General features: G+C 34.8%; 1 protein-coding gene across 1 annotated transcript in view; it reads right to left on the reverse strand.

The window, feature by feature from the left end:
• Positions 1-21,554, reverse strand: part of Itpr (Inositol 1,4,5,-trisphosphate receptor) — a 1,112,489-nt gene that overhangs the window by 980,394 nt on the left and 110,541 nt on the right. The window contains exons 6-7 of the mRNA XM_090401920.1: positions 20,350-20,448; positions 2,027-2,110 (exon numbers count right to left, since the gene is read on the reverse strand). Of these exons, the coding sequence (XP_090258046.1) occupies positions 2,027-2,110; positions 20,350-20,448 (183 nt within the window). The remainder of the gene's footprint in view (positions 1-2,026; positions 2,111-20,349; positions 20,449-21,554) is intronic.

Below are 21,554 nucleotides of genomic sequence, written 5' to 3' on the forward strand. Positions count from 1 at the left end.
GAGATTGTTTATTCTTGGCAGCAGGTAACCAAGACATGAGTATACTGGCAGGAAAAATCATATGAACTAGATTATGTTTCGTGAGAATCTTAGAAATTGGTTTGGAGATTGGTTTTGGGAATGCACTGTACCTTTCATTGAAAGAAGCCATTCTGTTAACACAGAATGAGCTCCATTCAGCATCGTTTTGATGATATCCACTTTTTGAAACAGATAATGCACAGAATCATGCTTTATAGAACAGTCGGTGAAGGTAGATTTCCAATAAAGAGAGGTAACCAGTACATTAGGAGAGCAAGAGAGGAAGATGTCCAAGTAGCTTAATTTTCCATCTTTTTTACCTCATTGTGAAGTTGAAGTTTCAATGGGGTAAAATGATACAGTACCTCCTGTTCATGCATTTTCATTGTTGACACTATTAGTTTCTGTCCTAGTTGTTTAATCTGAAAGTCATACTGAAGATGCCCTTGATACTGAAGTGAAAATTTTATTCTAATAAATAACATAGATAAGTAAAATCCATATTATGTTTAACTAATTATAATGTCTTATATTCCAATTTGTCATGTTATTTCAGAACTTTAAGGAGAGTTGGCTTCAAATCAATGTAAGCACTATGGAAAACTTTTAGTTAAACAAGCTAAATGTGCATAAAACATGTTAGATTTCTGAAAAAGATGTAGAGCAGCTCTGGTAATACTTGCCTTTAGCAGATTAAGAGAAACTTTTTGATCTCTCAAAGCTCAAAAAAATTTATGCACTCTCCAGTTGATCATTACTTATCCTATAGCTGTCCAAGAGCAAAAAATGCTTGGCCTTGTTAAATAATGAAATTAAATATACTCACAATGGAATAGTTGCAACTCTATCCCCAGACTGATTTGAAATAGTACAGCATATTTCTACTGTTTCTGCAAACAAAATATTTGTCTCTGTGCAGAGAGAAATAAAAATTCAATCTTCTTACCAGTTGCCATCAGCCTTTTTTGTCATCCAATAGTGATCCTCAAAAGACAGTTTTTAATATCTCCACGAGGCCTCTTTCTACCAAAGAATTAAATGTGCTTCCTAAAGGTCCAAATTTTGTGATAACACCAAACGTCATTCCAGTAATTGACTTTTTTTCTGGCTGTTGACAAAGCTATATGATACTTCTTCAGATGCTGGTAACTACCTTTGGTTCCAAATAGCACAAATATTTTCAAGTCCAAACCTCTTCCTCCGAATTTATCTTACTCAGAAATGAAGGACTCATTCTCTTTATGGAAGAGTTTCCCTAACATTTGCTTCCCATCGTGATGGCAATAAAGGTGTCTCTGAAGGTATAGTCAAACTACTTAGATCTGTTGGCTTACAAGTGTCCTTCAGCCCTATCAACCAGATATCTACTTTTCTAGGCTCAGCTAACAATAAGCTCCCACCTTTGGCCCACAATGAAGTGTATCAAATGACTTGCCAGTGTGGATTATCACATTTTGGCCAAACAGGTAGATTGGCAGCCATGAATCATGATGAACATTTAGACCGCATTAAGTTCTATGAGCCAGAACAATTGGGACTTGCAGAACACGCTATCACCACCAGACATCGAATCCTTTGGAAGAAAATTATGGTTCTCCATAAAAATTAATAATTTCTTAGAACAACATTTAAACAAGGTTGTGAAAGCTTGCTACTACATTGTCCGAATCTAGTGTTGGACATAAATTCTCTCTTTTATGGGAAATACTTCTTCACAAATTCAGAATTAATTAATTTTTTATCTCTTGTTAAAGTTATTTTACTAGAACTTTAATGTATTTAGACCATGACATTCTACATCACAAATATACAGTTCAAGTTTTCACTGTTGAATTTATTGGTTTCTGTTCCAGTTGTTTCATTTGAAAGTCATACTGAAGATGCCCTTTGATAGTGGGATGAAAATTTCATGCTAATAAATAATTTACATAAGTAAGGTCTATATTATGTTTAACCAAACAACAGATAAGTATAAATATCCCTTTTACAGAGAAATCGCACCTACCCCTTTTAAAACATCATCAAGATTTTCTTTAAATTCCATAAATAAAGAAATTTTCCAACTTGTATGAGAATTAACAGCATTGACCTAAACATATAAAAATATATAAAACAATCATTGTACATTCAAAGGTTTGTAACTCATAAACAGCTAAGAATTATTCATAATTCACAGAATATAAAAAAGAGAATGGAATACAAATTTTATACTCCATAGAAATATATTCCATGTTCCCAATTTTATATTCCACAGTAATATATTTCTATGGAATATAAAACAGTCTTTTATATATTCTATAGGAAATGATAATATAAATAAATTTTTAAAGAAGCACATTAAAATTAAAATAAAGATAAGATAAAAATTAGAGACTTGAATTTTTATCAATTCACCTTAATGTATTATGTGGCCATAATGTATATAAAGATAACTTAAAGAAAAGCTTGCTTATGTAAATAGAACAGTTATGAAAATAAATATTAATATGCAAAAGGCTAATGTCTCTGATAAAACAAAATTAAGAAAATGACTGAAGATCCTCAGAATAACATACATTTCATAACAGTATTCTAAATTTTTACAATTATCATTATAACTGAACTTAAAGGCATTTGTATATGTACTAAGACAATTTTGTTTTGCATAACTAGTCCAATGAAACAATCACACCATTTTTAATAGTGATCGAAGAGTTTATCACCATCATCATCATGCATATCAAGGATTTAGGCCTAGTATGGCCTGTTCCGGCCTTAGAAGTTATCGTTGAATCGTTTAAGAGGACTTCCTCGTTTTCTTTTTCCTAATGGCTTGTACTTTAAGGCTTGTTTTGGTAATCTTTCTGTTTTTATTCTTTGAACGTATTCCATCCATTTATGTTTATATTTTTTAATTTTTTCTATTACTGGTTCTTGGTTTAATTCTTTCATAATTTCTTTGTTTCTTTTGTGATCAAATAGGGTGTACTTTGCAGTTTTTCTCATAAACTTCATTTCTGCTGTTGTTAATCTTTGTCTTTTTGTTTCATTGTCCAGATTTTGCTTCCATACATTAAGACTGGTAGGGCTAATGTATTGTATACTTTTAGTCTGGTTTGTTTTTGAACTAGGTTTGGTTTAAATATAGAGTTAATTACACCTGTTTAAATATTTTGCAATTTTTACGTTTATATCTTTTTCATTTTCATGTGATCATACATCCTAAGTAGTTAAATGAATTCACCTGTTCTAAGATCTTGTTATCTATTACTATTTTAGTTCTTGCTGGATCTTGTCCTTTAAAGGCCATGGTTTTTGATTTTTCTGTTGATATTATCATACCATAATCTTTGGATATCTCATTCAGATCTAAAATAGCTTTCTGTAAGTTATCTTCAGAATTTGTAATTATTATTTGGTCGTCGGCAAAGAGGAGAGTGTTTAAGTTTACTGTAGGAGAAAGTTTAATTCATTGATATAAATTTTTATTCCATTTTATTATTATTTCATTTAAGTAGATATTAAAAAGAGTTGCTGAGGGGGGACATCCCTGTCGGACCCCTTGGTTTATCTCTCTCGTATATGATAGCTTGTGATTTAATCTTATTTGTATTTGATTATTTTCATATGTACTTGTGATAGCTTTTAGGATATTATTTGGTATTTGTCTTTCTTTTAATATGTTAAATAATATGTTTCTTTTAACTTTGTCAAGTGCTTTTTCAAAGTCAATAAATGCAATATGTGTTTCTAAATTGTATTATCTTCTTTTCTCTATTATTAATTTTAGGCAAAAGGACAGGTCTATACATGATCGTCCTTTTCTAAATCCATTCTGTACTTCTAGAACAAAGTTTTTGGAATATTTCATTAGTTTGCTATTTAAGATTCTGCTATATATTTTGTAACAGGAATTTAGTATACTGATACCGCTATAGTTTTTAGGGTCATCTCTATTACCTTTTTTAAAGATAGGAATCACAATTGCTTTTTTGCATTCTACTGGGAGGAAACCAGTTGAGTAAATTTTATTTAAAAATAATAAGTCTTTCTTTGAATCTTGTTCCTGCGTATTTATATAGTTCTGAACCTAGCTTATCTTCTCCAGGTGATTTTCCATTTCTTGTTTCTTTCAGGCTGATTTATAATTCTTCTTTAGTTATTTCATTTTCGTTAATTGTTTGCCAGTTGTCTTTTTCAAAATATTTGTCTGTCCACATTTCTGTAGTAATTTAAAAATTCTTCTAATTTCAATTCAGTGTTTAATTTTATGTTTTCTTTGGTATCTGCATTTAAGTTTTTCAAAATCTTATATACATTGGGTCTTATTTTATATAAATCATGTTCTAAATTTGAAACAAATTTGTTCCATGATTCTCTCTGTCTTTTTCTGACTTCTCTTTTAGCTATGACTCTTATTCTTTTATATTCTATTTCATCTTCTAATCTTTTACTGCTTAACCATTTGTGATAGGCTTCTTTTTTCTTTTTGATTATTTCTTTGATTGTATCATCCCAGATCTTCAGTTTTTTCCTTTTATTGAAATTTTTGGTCTTTCCTAAGCTTTCATTTGCTGCTGCATTTAGTATCATTTTTATATTAAGCCATGCTATTTCTTCATTTTGTTTTATTTTATCTAGCTATTGGTTAATTCTTTGTTCATATAGCCATTGTACATTTGTGTCATTCAATAGTCTAGTTTTATAAACAAATGTTTAAATTTTTCTTTCTGTTCTTGTTACTTGTAGCCATTTAGGTGGTAATCTTAATTTTATTTTAACAAGGAAGTGGTCACTGCTTATTTCATATCCTCTGTGAACTCTAACATCTAGTGAAAATTTTGATGTCTTTTCATTTAATATGAAGTAATCTAATATTGATTTCCATCCTCTTGCTGCCCAAGTATATTTATGTATGTCTTTATGTTTATAGAAGGAATTCATTATTTTTAGGTTATTATAAACTACAAAGTCAATCAATTTTTTAGCATTCCTGTTTAGAGTATGTTCTCCATGTATTCCTATATTATTATTAATTTTTGTGTTTCCAATTCTTGCATTTAAGCCTCCTGCTAAAATTACGTAATCATTTTTATTTATTTTATTATATATGTTTTGTAGCTGATTATAAAAATCAATATTATCCTGTTCTCTTCCACCTTTTGGGGCATATAAACCAATTATTGTTAAATAGCCTTTATCTATTTTTATTCTAGCTCTATTATTCTTTCATTCCATAATTTATAATGTTTTAACTGTTTTGAAAGGGAGTTATGAATCCAAATCATGATTCCTGCTTGTGCTCTTTGGTCTCTGTCGACTCCACTGTATATTACAATAAAATTTTTGGTTCTCATAGTTCTTTTTAATTTCTTTTTTGTTTCAGTGATTACTGCTATTTTAAAATTTTTTTCATTTAATAACTGGTTTAATTCTATTTCTTTATATGCTATTCCTCTTACATTCCAGTTTGCTATGTGTATTATATTTTCTCGTTTCCATTTTTGTTTTACCTTTTCCATTCCACGGTCGTTTTCCATAGATTCAATCCAATTATCTTTTTCTGTCAGCTTACAAGTAGGATTATGTTCTCCATGTCAGGGGACTAGCCTGACGAAGGAATAGTTCAGTGGTAGGGCTGCTACCTTAAGGTTTCTGAACTGGCCTTCTTCCGAATTTAAACCCATAGCAGGAATAGGGTATATTGAAGGGGAAAGAGTAGATTATAGAAGAATTATAGTAAGATTTATAGAGAGGGCATAGTTGTAAGGCCAGAAATGAAAAGACCCAATAGCCCTTGAGTACTCTAATAGCATAAGGGTCATAAAATAAGAAGAGTTAGCTGATAAGGCCTTATAGGAAAGATTAAAGTAAGTGGATCTTCCTCAAAGTAGAATAAGGAGAGGATAGATCCAGCTAGGGGTCCATGGGAGTGTTGCTTCCCTTACAATCATAATTTCAGATAATGTTATCAAAAAATAACTGGAATTAGAATGACGAAAAAAAATGAATCTAGAACTTGCTAACAATGAAAATCACTGCTATGTTCACACAAGATTCTTATAATTTTTTATTTATTATTATTTTTTTTTTTTTTTTTTTTTACAGTTTGAAAATGTTCAGAGTTCAATTTTCAACTACCAATATTTTTTGTTGTATTTTATAGGAAATCATGATATATATATATATATATATATATATATATATATATGGGAATAAATTTTTAACTTGGGTATATTGTATATTAGGATTATCCTAATATACAATATACCCAAGTTAAAAATTTATTCCCATCAATATCTCCTCCAGAGATTTTTATTAAAACTTAATACACCTTGTTGCAACTTATATAATTAAAGTTGATAAGGCTTTGTATTACTAAAACCTTGGTATTTAGGGTCTAGCTACTCACTGAGGAGACCTCAAAAAAGGTCGAAACCGGTCTGGGTAGTGACCCCACCCATAATGCATTGCAGTATACATCTTCTAGTGAGATGTGCTTTACATTATGGGAAAATACTAAGAATAGTGATCAAAGCTTTAACCACCTTTACAATGAGCTGCCCTGGTGTTGTACCATCTTTAGACTTGAACTTTGTTTCAGGCGCAAACTTAATTGTTTGCACACTTGGGATTAGGAGCTAAAATAACCAAGCATATAAAATTGCTTGGTTATCCTAATATATATATATATATATATATATGTTTGAGTTATGGTATATCAAAAACTACCAACTGATAACACTTTGGTAAAAATATGATAAGCATATCAGGTGTATACTAAGTTCAGTGCAATGGTATTGATTGCAGTATGGGAAGAACATCAACAGTACACGGAAAGCATTTAAAAAAATACTTAAATGATGCAATATCAGAATGTGTCCTGAGAGTTCAACGAATAAATAGGGTAGGAGTCAAATGGATGTGTAATCTTATTAAGCAAGAGAATCATAAGAAAAGGATGACGTGGAAGGAATACAGTGTCCATAAGGATGATGTCTGTTATGAACATTATACGCAACAAACCAGAAGGGTCACAACTGTTGTAAGGAGAGCCAAGTCTGAGTATGAAAAAAAACTGGCTCTGCAAGCTAAAGATAACCCCAAAGAATTCTATCGATGTGCTGCAAGTAAAAGAAAGAATAAATCTACTAAATGCAGATGGTGTGTGGGTAACAGATGCAAAAGAGGTTGTTCAACCAATGAGTTCCCATTTTTCTAAAAGCTATCAACTTGGTGTATGCAACATTGAGTTCACTGCTACCTCTCCAATGAATAAAGAAATGGAGGTGTATGAGGAGGAGGTATTAGTGCAATCAATAATCAATACTCAATTAGTGCAATCAATACCATTGCACTGAACTCAGTATACTCCTGATATGCTTTTCCATTTTTCTATAACACCACATTTCAAATGCATTAATTCTTTCCATATCTCTCTTTCTGAGTGTCCATGACTCACTTCCATAACTTGCAATACTCCAAACTGTTGCTTTAACTCTTCCAATTCTAACATCTATTTTAGTATTCTTGTTTATTAAAATTCTCTTCATTTCCATAAATGCTGATTTAGCTTTGCCTATTCTATTTCTAATGTCCAACTCTGAAGTTCCTTTCTCTGAGATCCAGCTACCTAAATACTGAAATCTTTCCACTTCTAAAATCTTTCCTCCACATCTTATCTTTACATTATCTCCTATTTTTCTACCCATTATCATTATCTTGGTCTTCTTTGTGTTAATTCTTAGTTCGTACTCTTTACAAGAGTTTTCAATTCTTTGAACAATTTGTTGTAATCCACACTTTCTGCCATCACCACTACATCATCCATATATCTTAAGTTATTAATGATTCTTCCATTTATTTTTATTCCTTCTTCTACATCCTCAAGTGCCTCTCTAAGCATTTGTTCACTGTAAAGGTTAATAATTGTGATAACTTGCATCCTTGTCTAACTCCTCTCTCCACCAGGAATTCTCCTGTTTCCTCTCCATTTACACATACTGACACTGTTTGTGACCAATATAATCTCTTTAAAATTTCCACGTCATAGCAGTCAATATCAATATTTTCTAGAATGTCAAAAAGTATTTTATGTTTCACTATATATCAGCACAGGTGCTAAAAGAGTGTTCAGCTGAACTGCTAATCCTTTGACCAGGCTATATAATTTGAGTCTCAGAACAGGAAGATTCCGAAGGAGTGGAAAGAATGTATGGTAATTCCATTGCACAAAGGTGGTGCAAAAACCGACGTTTCCAACTATTGACCAATTAGTATCTCATATGTGGTAGTGAAGATTTTGGAAAAATTGGTTAGGGCTCGCATTCAGAAATGGGTTGACAGTGAATCTCTACTTTGAAATGAACATTGGTTTACTAAAGGGCAGTAATGTTTTTGCAACTTGCTCACATTCTATAACAATGTTACCACTGAACTAACAAGGGGAATGGATACACCATAATACTTTCAATTTTGCAATGGCTTAATCTTATTAAGCAAGAGAATCATAAGAAAAGCATGATGTGGAAGGAATACCGTGTCCATAAGGATGATGTCAGTTATGAACATTATAAGCAACAGATCAGAAGAGTCACAGCTGTTGTAAGGAGAGCTAAGTCTGAGAATGAAAATAAACTGGCTCTGCAAGCTAAAGATAACCCTCAAAGAATTCTAAAATTGACAGAATACAGCATGGCAGACTGCTGCATAAATTGGAGAATATGGGTTTGGATTAAAGAATATTAGCATGAATAAGAGAATGGCTAACTGACAGATATCAAAAAGTGGTATACGGGGGATGCGAGTCTGCAAGATGTAACCCTTTCTTTCCTATGTTATGGAGCTATACTTGGGTACCGTGAGACTTCAATTCCTGAAGTGCGGGGTGTTTGCCAGGGTGATCCTCTATCTCCCATTTTCTTTAACTGCATCATAATGAGTTTATTCACTCTCTTCTTAACCATATAGGCTACTCTTTAGGCGTTTCTTCCTTTAATGCTATGGCCTTTGAGGATGATCTTATTCTCGTAGCCTCTACTAAGGTAGGCTTGCAGGAACTCCTTGACCAGGCAGATGACATTTTCTCTATTGAAGACCTTTTTAATAATGTAGAGAAGTCTTGCTCTTTAGCTCTTGTCCCCTCTGGTCTTGACAAGAAGCTTAAGGTTGAGACTATAGAGTTTTCCCTGCACAGAAGGTCGTTGCATGCTTTGACCATCCTGGAAGAGTGGGGATACCTCAGTATCATGTTCACCCCAAAAGGGAAGGTCTTCTTCCCCTTCTATCCTAGAAGCTGGGATCACTTCTTTGAGGAAAGCTCCTCTCAAGCCACAGCAAAGACTGTTTATCCTACCTCACTTTTACCACAAGTTGGTGCTTGGTAGGACATATATCTCGATACTGTCCCGAATGGACAGGGCTATCCGTTCAGCAGCGAGATCATGGCTCCGACTGCCGCCTGACACCCCTACTGCATATTTCCATGAGAGGGTGAATGACAGTGGGCTCAAGGTTCCATCACTTAGATGGCTGATCCCATGCCTGCAGCTTTCCAGAATCACGAAATTAGAACTATCTTCTTCCCCTATCTGCAGAGAGGCTTTCTATAGCTCAATAATACAAGAAGACTTTAGGAGGGCGAAAGGCTTGGACCCATTATCAAGGTACCTTAATTGAGTCAGCATCCACAGAACACAAGATATGGGCATCTCTGTTACACTGTTCTGTAGATGGTGCTCCTTTGAAAGAGTCGTATCTGGTGTCTCCCCAGCATGATTGGGTAAGGGATGGCACCAGACTCCTCCGTGGGTTCGAGCATATTGACCTTATCAAGACAAGAATCGATGCCCTGTCCACTCGAGCCCACACAGCTCGATGGGGGTAGTGACTACTCAAACTGTAGGGTTGGCTGCCACTACAGTGAGACATTGTCTCATATAGCCCAGTGTTGCTTCAACGCTCATGAGGTCTGCGTGCAGAGGAGGAATCTTTGTTGGGAGATTGCAGTCTCCCAACCTTTGTTGGGAGACCGCAATCGAACCACATTATAGGACCTCCGTGGATTTGCGTACGCCAGACAGTGATTAAAAGAGATGGTGACGTTTGGGTAGTTGATGCCCAGGTAGTGGGAAGAGGGCATCCACTAGCCTATAGCCATAACAATAAGGTAAACTATTATACAAATAACCAAGATCTAGTTAGTAAGAAATGGGAGTGGCATGGGGCAACTCCAAGGCTTACCAGTGCCACCATCTCTTTACATGGCGTATGGAGCAGAGATAGCTATAAGGACTTAAAACAGCTTAGGCTTATATAGAAGGATATCAAAGTTCTTTCCTTGAGGGGCCCTACAGGGCACACTGGTGGCATGGTGTTGCCACCAAAGAATGACTACAATGATAATTAGAACAGGCATAGGGTAAAACACTTGTAAAGGATTAGGCCTATATCAAGTCTGGATGAGATTTACTAAGGATAGTACTGTTGAAAGTTTATTTTTCACTAGGTTATACTATAATAAATTTAGTTTAATCCTTTATCCCAGTGACAGCAAACAAAGTTTGCACCTGAAAATATCTTCAGGACTGAATATAGTGTTGTACTATCTTACCTGGGTAAGTAGTGCAACACCAGGGCAACTCGTAGCAAAGGTGGAGCAAGTTACCAACACTCCTATCCCAGTATCTCCCATAATGCAAAACACATCTCCTTGTGGATATGTATACTGTTCTACATTAAGGGATTGGCTGCTACCCAGACTAGTTTCGACCTTTATTGAGGTCTCTTCGGTGGGAGCCAGGCCCAGAGTTGGAGATACCAGGCAGAAGCAGTAGCAAGGTCATCTTTACCTATAGGAGTTGCCAAAAGGTTTACTACTTTTTTTTATTAAATTACTCTGGATTTAGAGAAAGATGTTGAAAGTTTATTTTTCACTAGGTATCTCCAACTCTGGGCCTGGTTCCCAATGAAGAGACCTCAATAAAGGTCGAAACTAGTCTGACTAGTCTGGGTAGTGGCCAATCCCTTAATGTATAACAGTATACATATCCACAAGGAGATGTGTTTTGCATTATGGGAGATACTGGGATAGGAGTGTTGGTATCTTGCTCCACCTTTGCTACGAGTTGCACTACTTACCCAGGTAAGATGGTACAACACTATATTCAGTCCTGAAGATATTTTCAGGCACAAACTTTGTTTGCTCTCACTGGGATAAAGGATTAAACTAAATTTATTAAGGATAGTACTGCCCATAACCAGTACAAAGATTAATAAAATAAAATAAAATAAAATAATAAATAATAACCAGTGATGTACCACCAGGATCGGTGCTTGGTCCACTGTTATTCAATCTGTACATTAATGACATTGGCAAGAATTTGACAGGTGACATACAGCTATTTGCTGATGATGCAAAGATAGGAAGATGATTAGGAATGCAGCTGATATGCAGTGCTTGCAGAATGATTTGAATAGGCTGGACCTGTGGGCATGGGAAAATGGGTGCCAGTTCAATGTCATTCTTGTAGAGAAATTTATATGTTGGTGATACATAACTGTCAATTTTTAGGGAAAGACAACATATACTGTTATATTAATTAAAAAACTTTAATTAATATTTCCTATATTTCAGAAATGTTACATTACCATCTTCAGAGAACATAAAATGAATGATATGTGCACACAGGCACTAACACTGAACAAATATGGCTGAAGACAACAACTGAAGTCAGTTCTAGAGTCAGCTAATATCAGGATATCTGAACATAAGGATTATATCCATTTCCACCAATACAGCCACTCAAGACTTGCTGACCATGTTTTGGGTACCTGCCACAAAATACGCTGGAAGAAAGCTACCTTACTACACCACAGTAAGTATAAATATGAGAGATTATTCCTGGAATCAGCCTCAGCTCTAAAAAACTCCCCAAACCTCAACAAATCTGGATGCATGAGATTTCCCCAAATATGGGAAGCTTGCATTCTTAGAACATAGCCCAACAGCCTACCCAATTTAGCCCACTAGGTGGCACCTTTTAGGACTCTATGACTGACTTCAGCCATATTTGTTCAGTGTTAGTGCCTGTGTGCACATATCATTAATTTTATGTTCCCTGAAGATGGTAATGTAACATTACCAAAATATAGGAAGTATTAATTAAAGTTTTTTGATTAATATAACAGTATGCGTTGTCTTTCCCTAAAATATGACAGTTCAATGTCAGTAAATGTAAATCATGCACTTTGGTGTGATAAGATATCCAATGTCATATTGTGGTGGTGGATTATGCTAGAAGAAACTGATGAGGCTAGAGATCTTGGAGTGTTAGTAGACAGGAAGTTGAAGTTCAGGGATCATGTAGAAAAGATTACAAATATAACTCAAAAGATAACTGCAAAGCTGAAACAAACTTTAACATGAAAAGATGGTGTCATTTTGTCTCTTTACAAAGCCTTGATAAGACCTTACTTGGGCTATTGTGCGTAGGTCTGATCTCCTGGTTTCTGTTGTGATTCTGATACAGTGGAGAGAGAGAGAGAGAGTGTTAAAAATGATATCAGGATTTCAGTCTGTTGACAGACTGAAAATTTGTAGACTGCAGACACTGATAAAGAGGGGGTGATTGAGACTTATAAACTTCTGAAAGGGTAATAATACAGAATTTCAGTTGAAGGATTTTCATTTTATAGAGGGTTGAGAAAGGACAAGAGGGCATCCTTGAAAGCTGAGAATGAACACTAAGAAGGGGGGGGGGGGAGATCTAGATATTTCTCTCAATGAGTGGTGCATGTTTAGAATGGATTGCCATTGGATGCTGTGTGTGAAAGCAGTGTGAATGAATTCAAGAACAAGTATGACAGTGCGTGTGTAGTATATAGCCTCCCTTGATGAGTCACTGATTCCCTGGAGGTCTCTCTCAATAATAATAATAATATAAAAAGGTATAGCATTTTTATGACATTTACCCATTTCTGGCTTCATGCATTCTCATCCTAATTTTGATAATGAGAATCTAAATACCAAATTTCATTAAATGCAATTCACTAATAGTAGAAATATTAATATCAGTTTGAATCAATTTGCCAATCAAAATGAGCAATACATAAATGAAAACTAAATTTCAGGACAATCTTCTTGTGTAGATCCTAAATTACAAATTTATTTAAATTCCATCCAGCTTGGGCAGAGCTACTGCAGTATGCAGTAACTCTGCCCCTCTGTGCCTCTACGAATGAACAACTGAAACAAAAATTGAAATAGTTTAAAATTTCTGTATGGATTCCAAATACCTAATTTCAAGTAACTATCTAGCTAGAGTCCCAGAATAACCTGTGCATAAACTTTAGGTGAACAAAAGGGTGTCTAATAACATCAAGCTTGAATTTTAGAACATAAAGGTTCCACATGCATGCACAGTTAAGTCATATAACTTTCATAGAACTTGATAGCAAAAACTTTTAGTGACTAAGAGACCAAAGAAAGTGCTATTGCTGTGCAGTATATAATTTCTATGCACACGTTGAAAAACTGTGAGAACCTTCGTGACATTCAGCACTTCGATTCAAATTTTTATTTTTAACTTGCATTATTTTAAATTAAAATATACTGTATATACATATACACTCAATGGACAAAACATTAGAAATAGGAGTGATGGGAAGTTGACACTAGAATCCCTGGTGCAGAGTTAAACATATCCAAACTGAACACGGTAAATAGACAGACATTGGGGCTTCCCAACAGTGAACTGCAATCAATGACATTAGGGAAATGTGGCGATCTTAGTGACTTTGATCATGAACTTATTATCATCCAAGTGGTAAGGTTCTCAAATGCAACCACATCAAGGATCTAATGTGAGTATATCATCAACATACATACCAGTGACGTGCATTGGGGCTTCCCCAATGACAGACATTGGGGCTTCCCAACAGTGAACTGCAATCAATGACATTGGGGAAATGTGGCGATCTTAGTGACTTTGATCATGAACTTATTATCATCCAAGTGGTAAGGTTCTCAAATGCAACCACATCAAGGATCTAATGTGAGTATATCATCAACATACATACCAGTGACATGCAAGAAAGTGGTGGCCAACCACACACCATTAATTTTTAGGGTCGACATAGACTGTCCAGGCTTGAACAGACCAACTGCAGGACAATGGCAGCACAAATCATATCCAGTTTCAATCTCAGAGGTGCAAGCAGCATCAGCAAGTGAACAGTATGGCATATCCTGCATACCATCGAATATGGGAGATAATGCCCTAATTGCGCACCACTGTTGACAGCTTGTCATCAAGCATTGTGCCTCGCCTGGTGTCAGGACCATCAAAACTGGACCCTCTCTACACTGCACCAGAGTCATGTGGTCTGATGAATCCTTTATCGGTTGTATCAAGCTGACAGGAGGGTATGAGTGTGGCATCGATAGCATGAGCCTATGGCCCCATCATGCCAGATCAACACTGTTAAAGGTGATGGTGGCGGCTTTGTGATGGTTTGGAGAGCCTTCTAATATGATATTAGGTCACTTAGTGTGTCTGGAGAGAGAGAGAGAGGTCCTCAAATTCTGCAAGCTACCAGAATGTGCTGGCTGGCCACCTACACGCTTTCATGGCTTTCATGTCCTGCAGCCAATGGTCTGTTTCAGCAGGACAATACTGATGTCCCACTGGGCCACAACTATCCAGGCAAGGCTTGAAGAAGACTCATCTGAGTTTGGGATCATTCAGTGGTACCCAAGGTCCCCAGATTTAAATTCGATCGAATCTCTCTCTCTCTCTCTCTCTCTCTCTCTCTGGAATGCCATAGAGCAAGACATCAGATCCATGTATCTGGGAACAGATGTTTAAGGTGCAGTTGTGGGCAATGCTGCAACAGGCATGGCTCAAATTACCCCTGACAACACTCATGCATCTGGTGGAGTCAATGGCTCAGAGAGTACAGGCTGTTATTCGTGCTATACACAGAAGGTTTGGAAGTAAGTCAATGGACAGCATAGTGTGAAGAACAAACAGCCATGGAGCCCAACTTAATAAGATGTAGGCCCTCCTTTCACTGTGATGACTGCAGCAATCCTGCAGGGCATATTTTCCACAAGCATGTGTTTTTCTGCCAGCCTGGTTGGCCAAGTGGTTAGTGTATCAGCTCTCTAGCCAAAAGACTGCAGGTTTGAATCCCACCATGGGCATGAGTGTTTGTGATTGTCCGTGAAAATATCAGTGGTGGTGATGGGTGATAATGTCATTGGTGTAGTTTCAGTTAGTTGTAGCTGGTAGATTGAGTGGTGGAGACAGAGTTGTAGAGTAGGTGCCCTCCCTCAATGAGTCTTGAACTACCTGGAGGTGTCACATCATAATAATAATAATAATATGACAGCAATAAATGGGAATTTTGGACCATTCCTTCTGTTAGCATGTAATGAGGTCCTGAACTACTGTGGGGCAGATATCTCTTGACCTCACCTGCCACTCATTCAACCCTACCGAAAATCTCAACACGATTTTCAACAGGGTTGAAATCAAGGCTCTGTGGAGACCAGTCAATTCTGGTGATGTTCATGTCCACAAACCAAGCAGTTACAGCAGCCTTATGATCTGGTGCATTATCTTCCTGAAAGAGACAATAATCATTTCCATAAGAAACACCACAAAGTATTAAGCATTGCATTGTTCAGAATGCTCAGATGCCTCTCGGATTTTAATGTTCGTGGCATCACAAAAGAGGTCCAAAGCCAAACCAGGAAAAACATGAATATACCATCACACCATCACCACTACCAAATTTCACAGTTAAGATTAATTACGCACTCTGGTAAGAGACATTAACCTGGCATCCACCACACCTACACCCACCTATCTGCTCAGTAGACAATGTGGGGGTGATTTGTTTTTCCATAACATGGCTTTCCAAGATTCCATATCTCACTGTAAATACTCTTTGCAGCACTGAAAATGACACTGCATGTTGGTTCAGGTAATATGGGGCTTGCATATTACAGTCCAACCATGGAACCCATGTTGTGAGCCTCAGTTCTGAATGTTTTTGTGCAGATTCATGTTCCAGGAGATGCCCAGACCTCTGCATTCAACACGTCAGCTGATGAATGGCAGTTTTTACATACTATTCTTCGTAGCACCCTACAGTCACATTTGATAAGTGTGGTGGGTCATCTGCTGCAGGTAGCACTTGCAGTGATTCCAAGTGCTACCAACAATCAGTGATATCATACAAATATGTGATTCATTACATGGCACAGTGCATCTTACCCGTGAGGGAGTGGGAGTGTTCATTGTTCCATATTTTTTTAATGTTTAAAAAAATACATGGAAGAAGTTTTATTTCATATCTTCCTGATCCACAGAAATTTCTCCAAAATGTTTGAAATGCAAAAAACAGTAGCTGCATATAAAATATATTTTTTTAATTTCTTCAAAAAAAGCACAATTTTTGTTTGTTTGTTTTACTGTTTCACATTTTTGTTTCCTAGTTATAATTTATTTCTAAAATTTATAATTTATCACAATAGTGTAGCAACAACCACTCTGAATTAACATATTTTAATCCAAAGGGAATTTATTTCAAATCTTTTTGCATACAGAAAATTACTGAGGGAAGTGTGATTAGAACTGATTTCAGTTGGCATACAAGTAATTTATATAAACTCCTTTTAGAAGGGAGTTCATATGAATTTATATATAATTTAATATATAATTGAACAAGGAAAAGTTGGAATGAAACCAGAACAGGCCATGGCCTAAAATTCCTGAAAGGATGATTGATAATGATGATGATGACATAAATTCCCTTTAGAAGGTAAATAAAAGAAAGAGTGGTATTGTTTCAAATGGCATGTCTTTTTTTCTTTTGTTGTTAAATAAAAATATCTCTAGTTGTTAGCTGTAAATGAGGAAGTGACAGTCAAAACCCATCAAATAATCTAAAGAAATTCCTCAAATGCTACATCAAGCAAAATGGTTTGATTACAATTTTCAAATGTTTCTTTTTTTTTCCAACAAAATTACGAAAAATAAAATTCTGCTAGAGTATATGAACTAGAAATGAGTAAAAATGACAAACATGTTATAACTCTTTACAAGCTTTTATAAAAGGAATGACACTGGACAGAGTTCTTTAAATAACATTAACTTTATCAAAGAGATCAGGAGAGTCCTTACAAGTAAAGGTTGATCAGGACTGAATGAAAAATTCAATACTACTGCAGTCTACATGAACAGGTTTTATGTGACTATCAACCACAGAATGTTATTAGTACCAAGATTTTTTTATCATTTTATTAATTTATAGCTATATACTTTATTTCTTTTAATAATCTCAAAACCTGCTCCTACAGACCAATTATGCAACTTTCTCAAGCCAATTTAAGCCTCCAATAAGCAAAGCAATGGCTTCACAACTGGTGATGAAATTCATCTCCCATCAAAGACAATCACAAATACCCATGCCCATGGCAGGATTCAAAGACAAACATTAGTTGGAAAGTACGTACACTAACTAAGCAAGCTGACCTTATTTCAAAACTAAATAAAAGAACATAAGGCATATTCTGGTAATTGCACCACGTTTTTTTTTATTAAGCTAAAAGCACAATAAAGAAATAAAACCTGACAAGTTTCGTAAGTCGTTTGACTTACATCTTCAGGGGTAAAAAGTAACTGAAAGTTAAGTCTTTTTTGTTGTTTAACTTTCAGTTACCTTTATTCCTGAAGACATAAGTCAAATGACTTACAAAACTTGTCAGGTTTTATTTCTTTATTGTGCTTTTAGCTTAATAAAAAAATGGGGGTCCAATTACCAGAATATGCCTTATGAACTTCTAAACCACAGAAACCTCCACTTACAATTAAATAAAATAACATTTTGGATGAACTGACAAGCTTGAAAAGTGAATTCTATTTGTATAGAATGCATTTAAGTAATTAACAAAATAATTAGGATGAAGAAAAATTTATATTTTTTCCTTTATTCTAGACGACATTATTTTAACTAAACTTTTGTACAAATTATATATGGGTTATATCAGATTTTGCAATCCTACTTACAGAATATTTTAACAGAGGGCTATACTACTATTTTTACTCAAATAGCATTGATTTATCATTTTCAGATCATATTTTAATAACATAAAAATCTGTTGTTTTTAATAAAGAAATAAAAATAGTAGAAGTATTATTATTAAAAGATAAGATAAATTATAAAATATAATTATCATCTTCATCAGAGATCTCCAGGGCAAGACTCATTGAGTGATGTCATACATCCCTCTCATCAGCTGTCATACCCACTGTTAAACTCAATACTAGATGCACTCAACCACTTCACCAAGCAAACTGCTCCACTCACTCAATTCTCTGTGTGAGGAAAAATTCTAACTTTCACCCCCTTTCCCAACTGCAAAGTAAGATGCTGGACTTTGCAAAGAGCATATATAGTTTGCAAAGATAGAATAACACATGGAAAACTATTACAAGAGTTGAAGCAAATGGGAATGGATATGAAACTAGCAGCAAGGATAAGGAGTGAATGACAGAGACACCAGACAGTAGTATATGGTGGAGTAGAATGTAGGGGAATGATGATGATTTGACTATGGAGTACCTCAGGTTTCAGTGAGCCACCACTCTTTAATTGTATATCAATGATACAGGGAAAGATTTACGTGAGGGTATATTTAGATGTTTTCTCATGATGCAAAACTGAGGAGGGCAATAGTTAATAAAGGTGATGTAGATTACCTGCAGGATCATGATCGTCAATTTAATGTCGCAAAATGGAAGGTTATTCACTTCAGATTGATAAGGTTACCTACTCTGTATCACATTAATGGTATTGGATTGCAGTAAATTGATGAGGCTAGAGTCTTGGGGAATAATCTTAACTGGAAATAGTGTTCTTACATTTAGGATGTCACCCAAAAATCTCCATAAAAATGCTTGATGCTATTCCAGAAAAGGGTAATCCAGTTAATTGATGATCTTTTCTCATAGGTTCCCTCCAATCACAATTTTGTTTCTGAATTATGCATTTTCTACAGGTATTTTCATGGGCCCTGTTCTGTGGTATGGTTTCAGTCTTCCACTTTCCTCTAGCCCTGTAAGAAAACAAGTAGTTGTTGGTCACCATCCAAAAACAGTTCCACTTTAAACTTATGAAACTAACTTCCCATCCTCCTCCTTCTCTTTCATCTCTCTCTCTCCTTCGTAGCAGCCTTCTTTATCCCATTTTCTCCACTCCGTTTGTTCAAGAAACGTATCAAAAGGTTTCTCTGTACTCACTTTCTTACAATCAGAGTGTTGCAAGTTAAAAAGATACTCAGATAAAAAAATATATCTGAGTGCTTCAGAATATTAGAAAGTAAGAATTAATCAAATCACAGATCTGTCAAATAACAGAGCATTTTTATGGAAGAAAACTGTTGAAATGCAACCAGCTGTGAAGTATTAACTATGACAGAAAAAATGTTTAATGAATAAGTTATAGTGATAAGCCAGTTTATAAAAAAAAATAATAATAATAATGAATAAAATTAAAATTAAATAACTAAAATCCACCTAAAATAAACACTTCATAGCAATATATGTGGCCTTGTCATGAAGACATATGATGCCCCTATACCACTTACTATCATCAATACCTACCTATCGTGAAAGACAGGAAATCCATCGTACATTAGTACTAAGTCTGCTCTAGAGTTCAAAGCAGCTTCAGACCCAATAAACAGGGAAGTCTCATACTACATGCCCGAAATCATCTAAAGACAATTCACCCACACCACAGTAGAATTCAAACTCACACCCTAATAGTTGATGAGCAGTGATACTATTACTTGATATTAAAAAAAGTAACTAATACTGTCATGATGATGATGATTATTATTATTACTACTACTACATGACATCTCCAAGAAGTCCAATGATTAACACTGAATATTTAGTATGAGCATGTGATGGATATAATAAATGATGCTTTATCTTAATGATTCACACATATGCAGTTAATAGATTTATATTTTGTTCTGTTTTGTACAACTGCTTCTACAACTGTATATGAAAAATAAGTCAATTTTGTGTACTAAGAAATCAATTAAGTCATACAATCTCTTTTCACAAACTGCAGATATTAATTAAGACATTATTGCTATTATCCCTAAACAATTAAAATTTTAGGAAAAGATGCATAGATAGGACTATTTTCCTTCAAACTGGGAACTTATACTATATCTTTTTTGTTGAATGACAGTTTTTGTTCAATTAGCAGGATAGCACAGTAATAAAAAAAAATTAACATTTTAACATATTCATATATGCAACCTACTTCTTTGCATCCAAGGTTGTCTGGAAGTTCATAATTGCTGGCATGGAGAGGTTGGCCTGCATTAACTGGTGTAAGAACGACCTTATCCCCAACAACAACCTTGAAGAAATATTTTTAAATGTACAATATTATCATATATGTTATCAGATGTGCATAATATACTTTCTTAAATGGATCTGTAAGTTTGTACTTAAGCAAAAATAACATCACTTTCCTTACAGGTAGAAGCATTTTTTAATAAGTTATTTTCATCTCATTAAAGATGAAATATACAGATAGAAATAACTTAATAATTTTAATTACTTTAATTTTAATAAGTTTAATATTTATAAATCTAGAAATAATTACATATTTTTGGCATGATAAAACAACTTTCCAAATAAGCAATGATTAAAGCAGAAGAAAAATGAAAAACTTCAATGCAGTTGCTGGGTTGCTCGGAATTATGGTAGAAATGAGGCCATGAAGATAGTGTATTAAGTCTATTGACTGCATATATTTTCCAGCCAGTTTGCCTGTTCTACAAGATATAAATAAATAACTCTTCCGATTGTGCTACGGAAACACTTAATCTGAAAACCTCAGCAGTCAACTTTATATTTGGTCACCTCCAATTACAAAGAAGGAAGGTACACAAGTGATGAATAGTTAGCATGCAATAGTCAGCTTAACTTCAGGTCAAGAGTGATGAAAGGCACAGGCTGACTTGCTAAAATCAGCAATGCCCTTATTGGGTTAACCCCATCCTTGGGCTAATACAGGCTAGTGTTCATCACATGTGTCCCCGCCCACCATTTTATTAATTGGAGATGATTAATTATAAAGTTGAAGATGTTTTGAGATGCTCTGAAGTCAAAATAGCTGTAAAAATAGTTTTATTTTATGTTCTTGTGTATAGCATTTGGCCTATTTAAATCATTCTACACTCTGTACATCACCTTGGTTAACTATTATACAAATTTGCACTATCTTGTAATCAGCTATCACTGCCACTGAAGATAGTCTAAGTTTTAGACTGAAATATCTGGCCTTCTAATCAAATAAATAAGTAAATAACTAATATAACTATGGCACAAGATTCTATAAAAGGATGAATTCCCTTCAAACTATTTCCTATATCACGTATGTACAAATGAAACAGCAGTGGTAAACCACTAGGTCACCTGCTTTCTCTTGGTTTCTGCTGCTCTACATACTACTCTTTG

Source organism: Typopeltis vanoorti, chromosome 2 (genome assembly GCF_054136105.1).
Source record: "Typopeltis vanoorti isolate ZY-2024b chromosome 2, IOZ_Tvanoo_1.0, whole genome shotgun sequence".
NCBI lineage: Eukaryota > Metazoa > Arthropoda > Arachnida > Uropygi > Thelyphonidae > Typopeltis > Typopeltis vanoorti.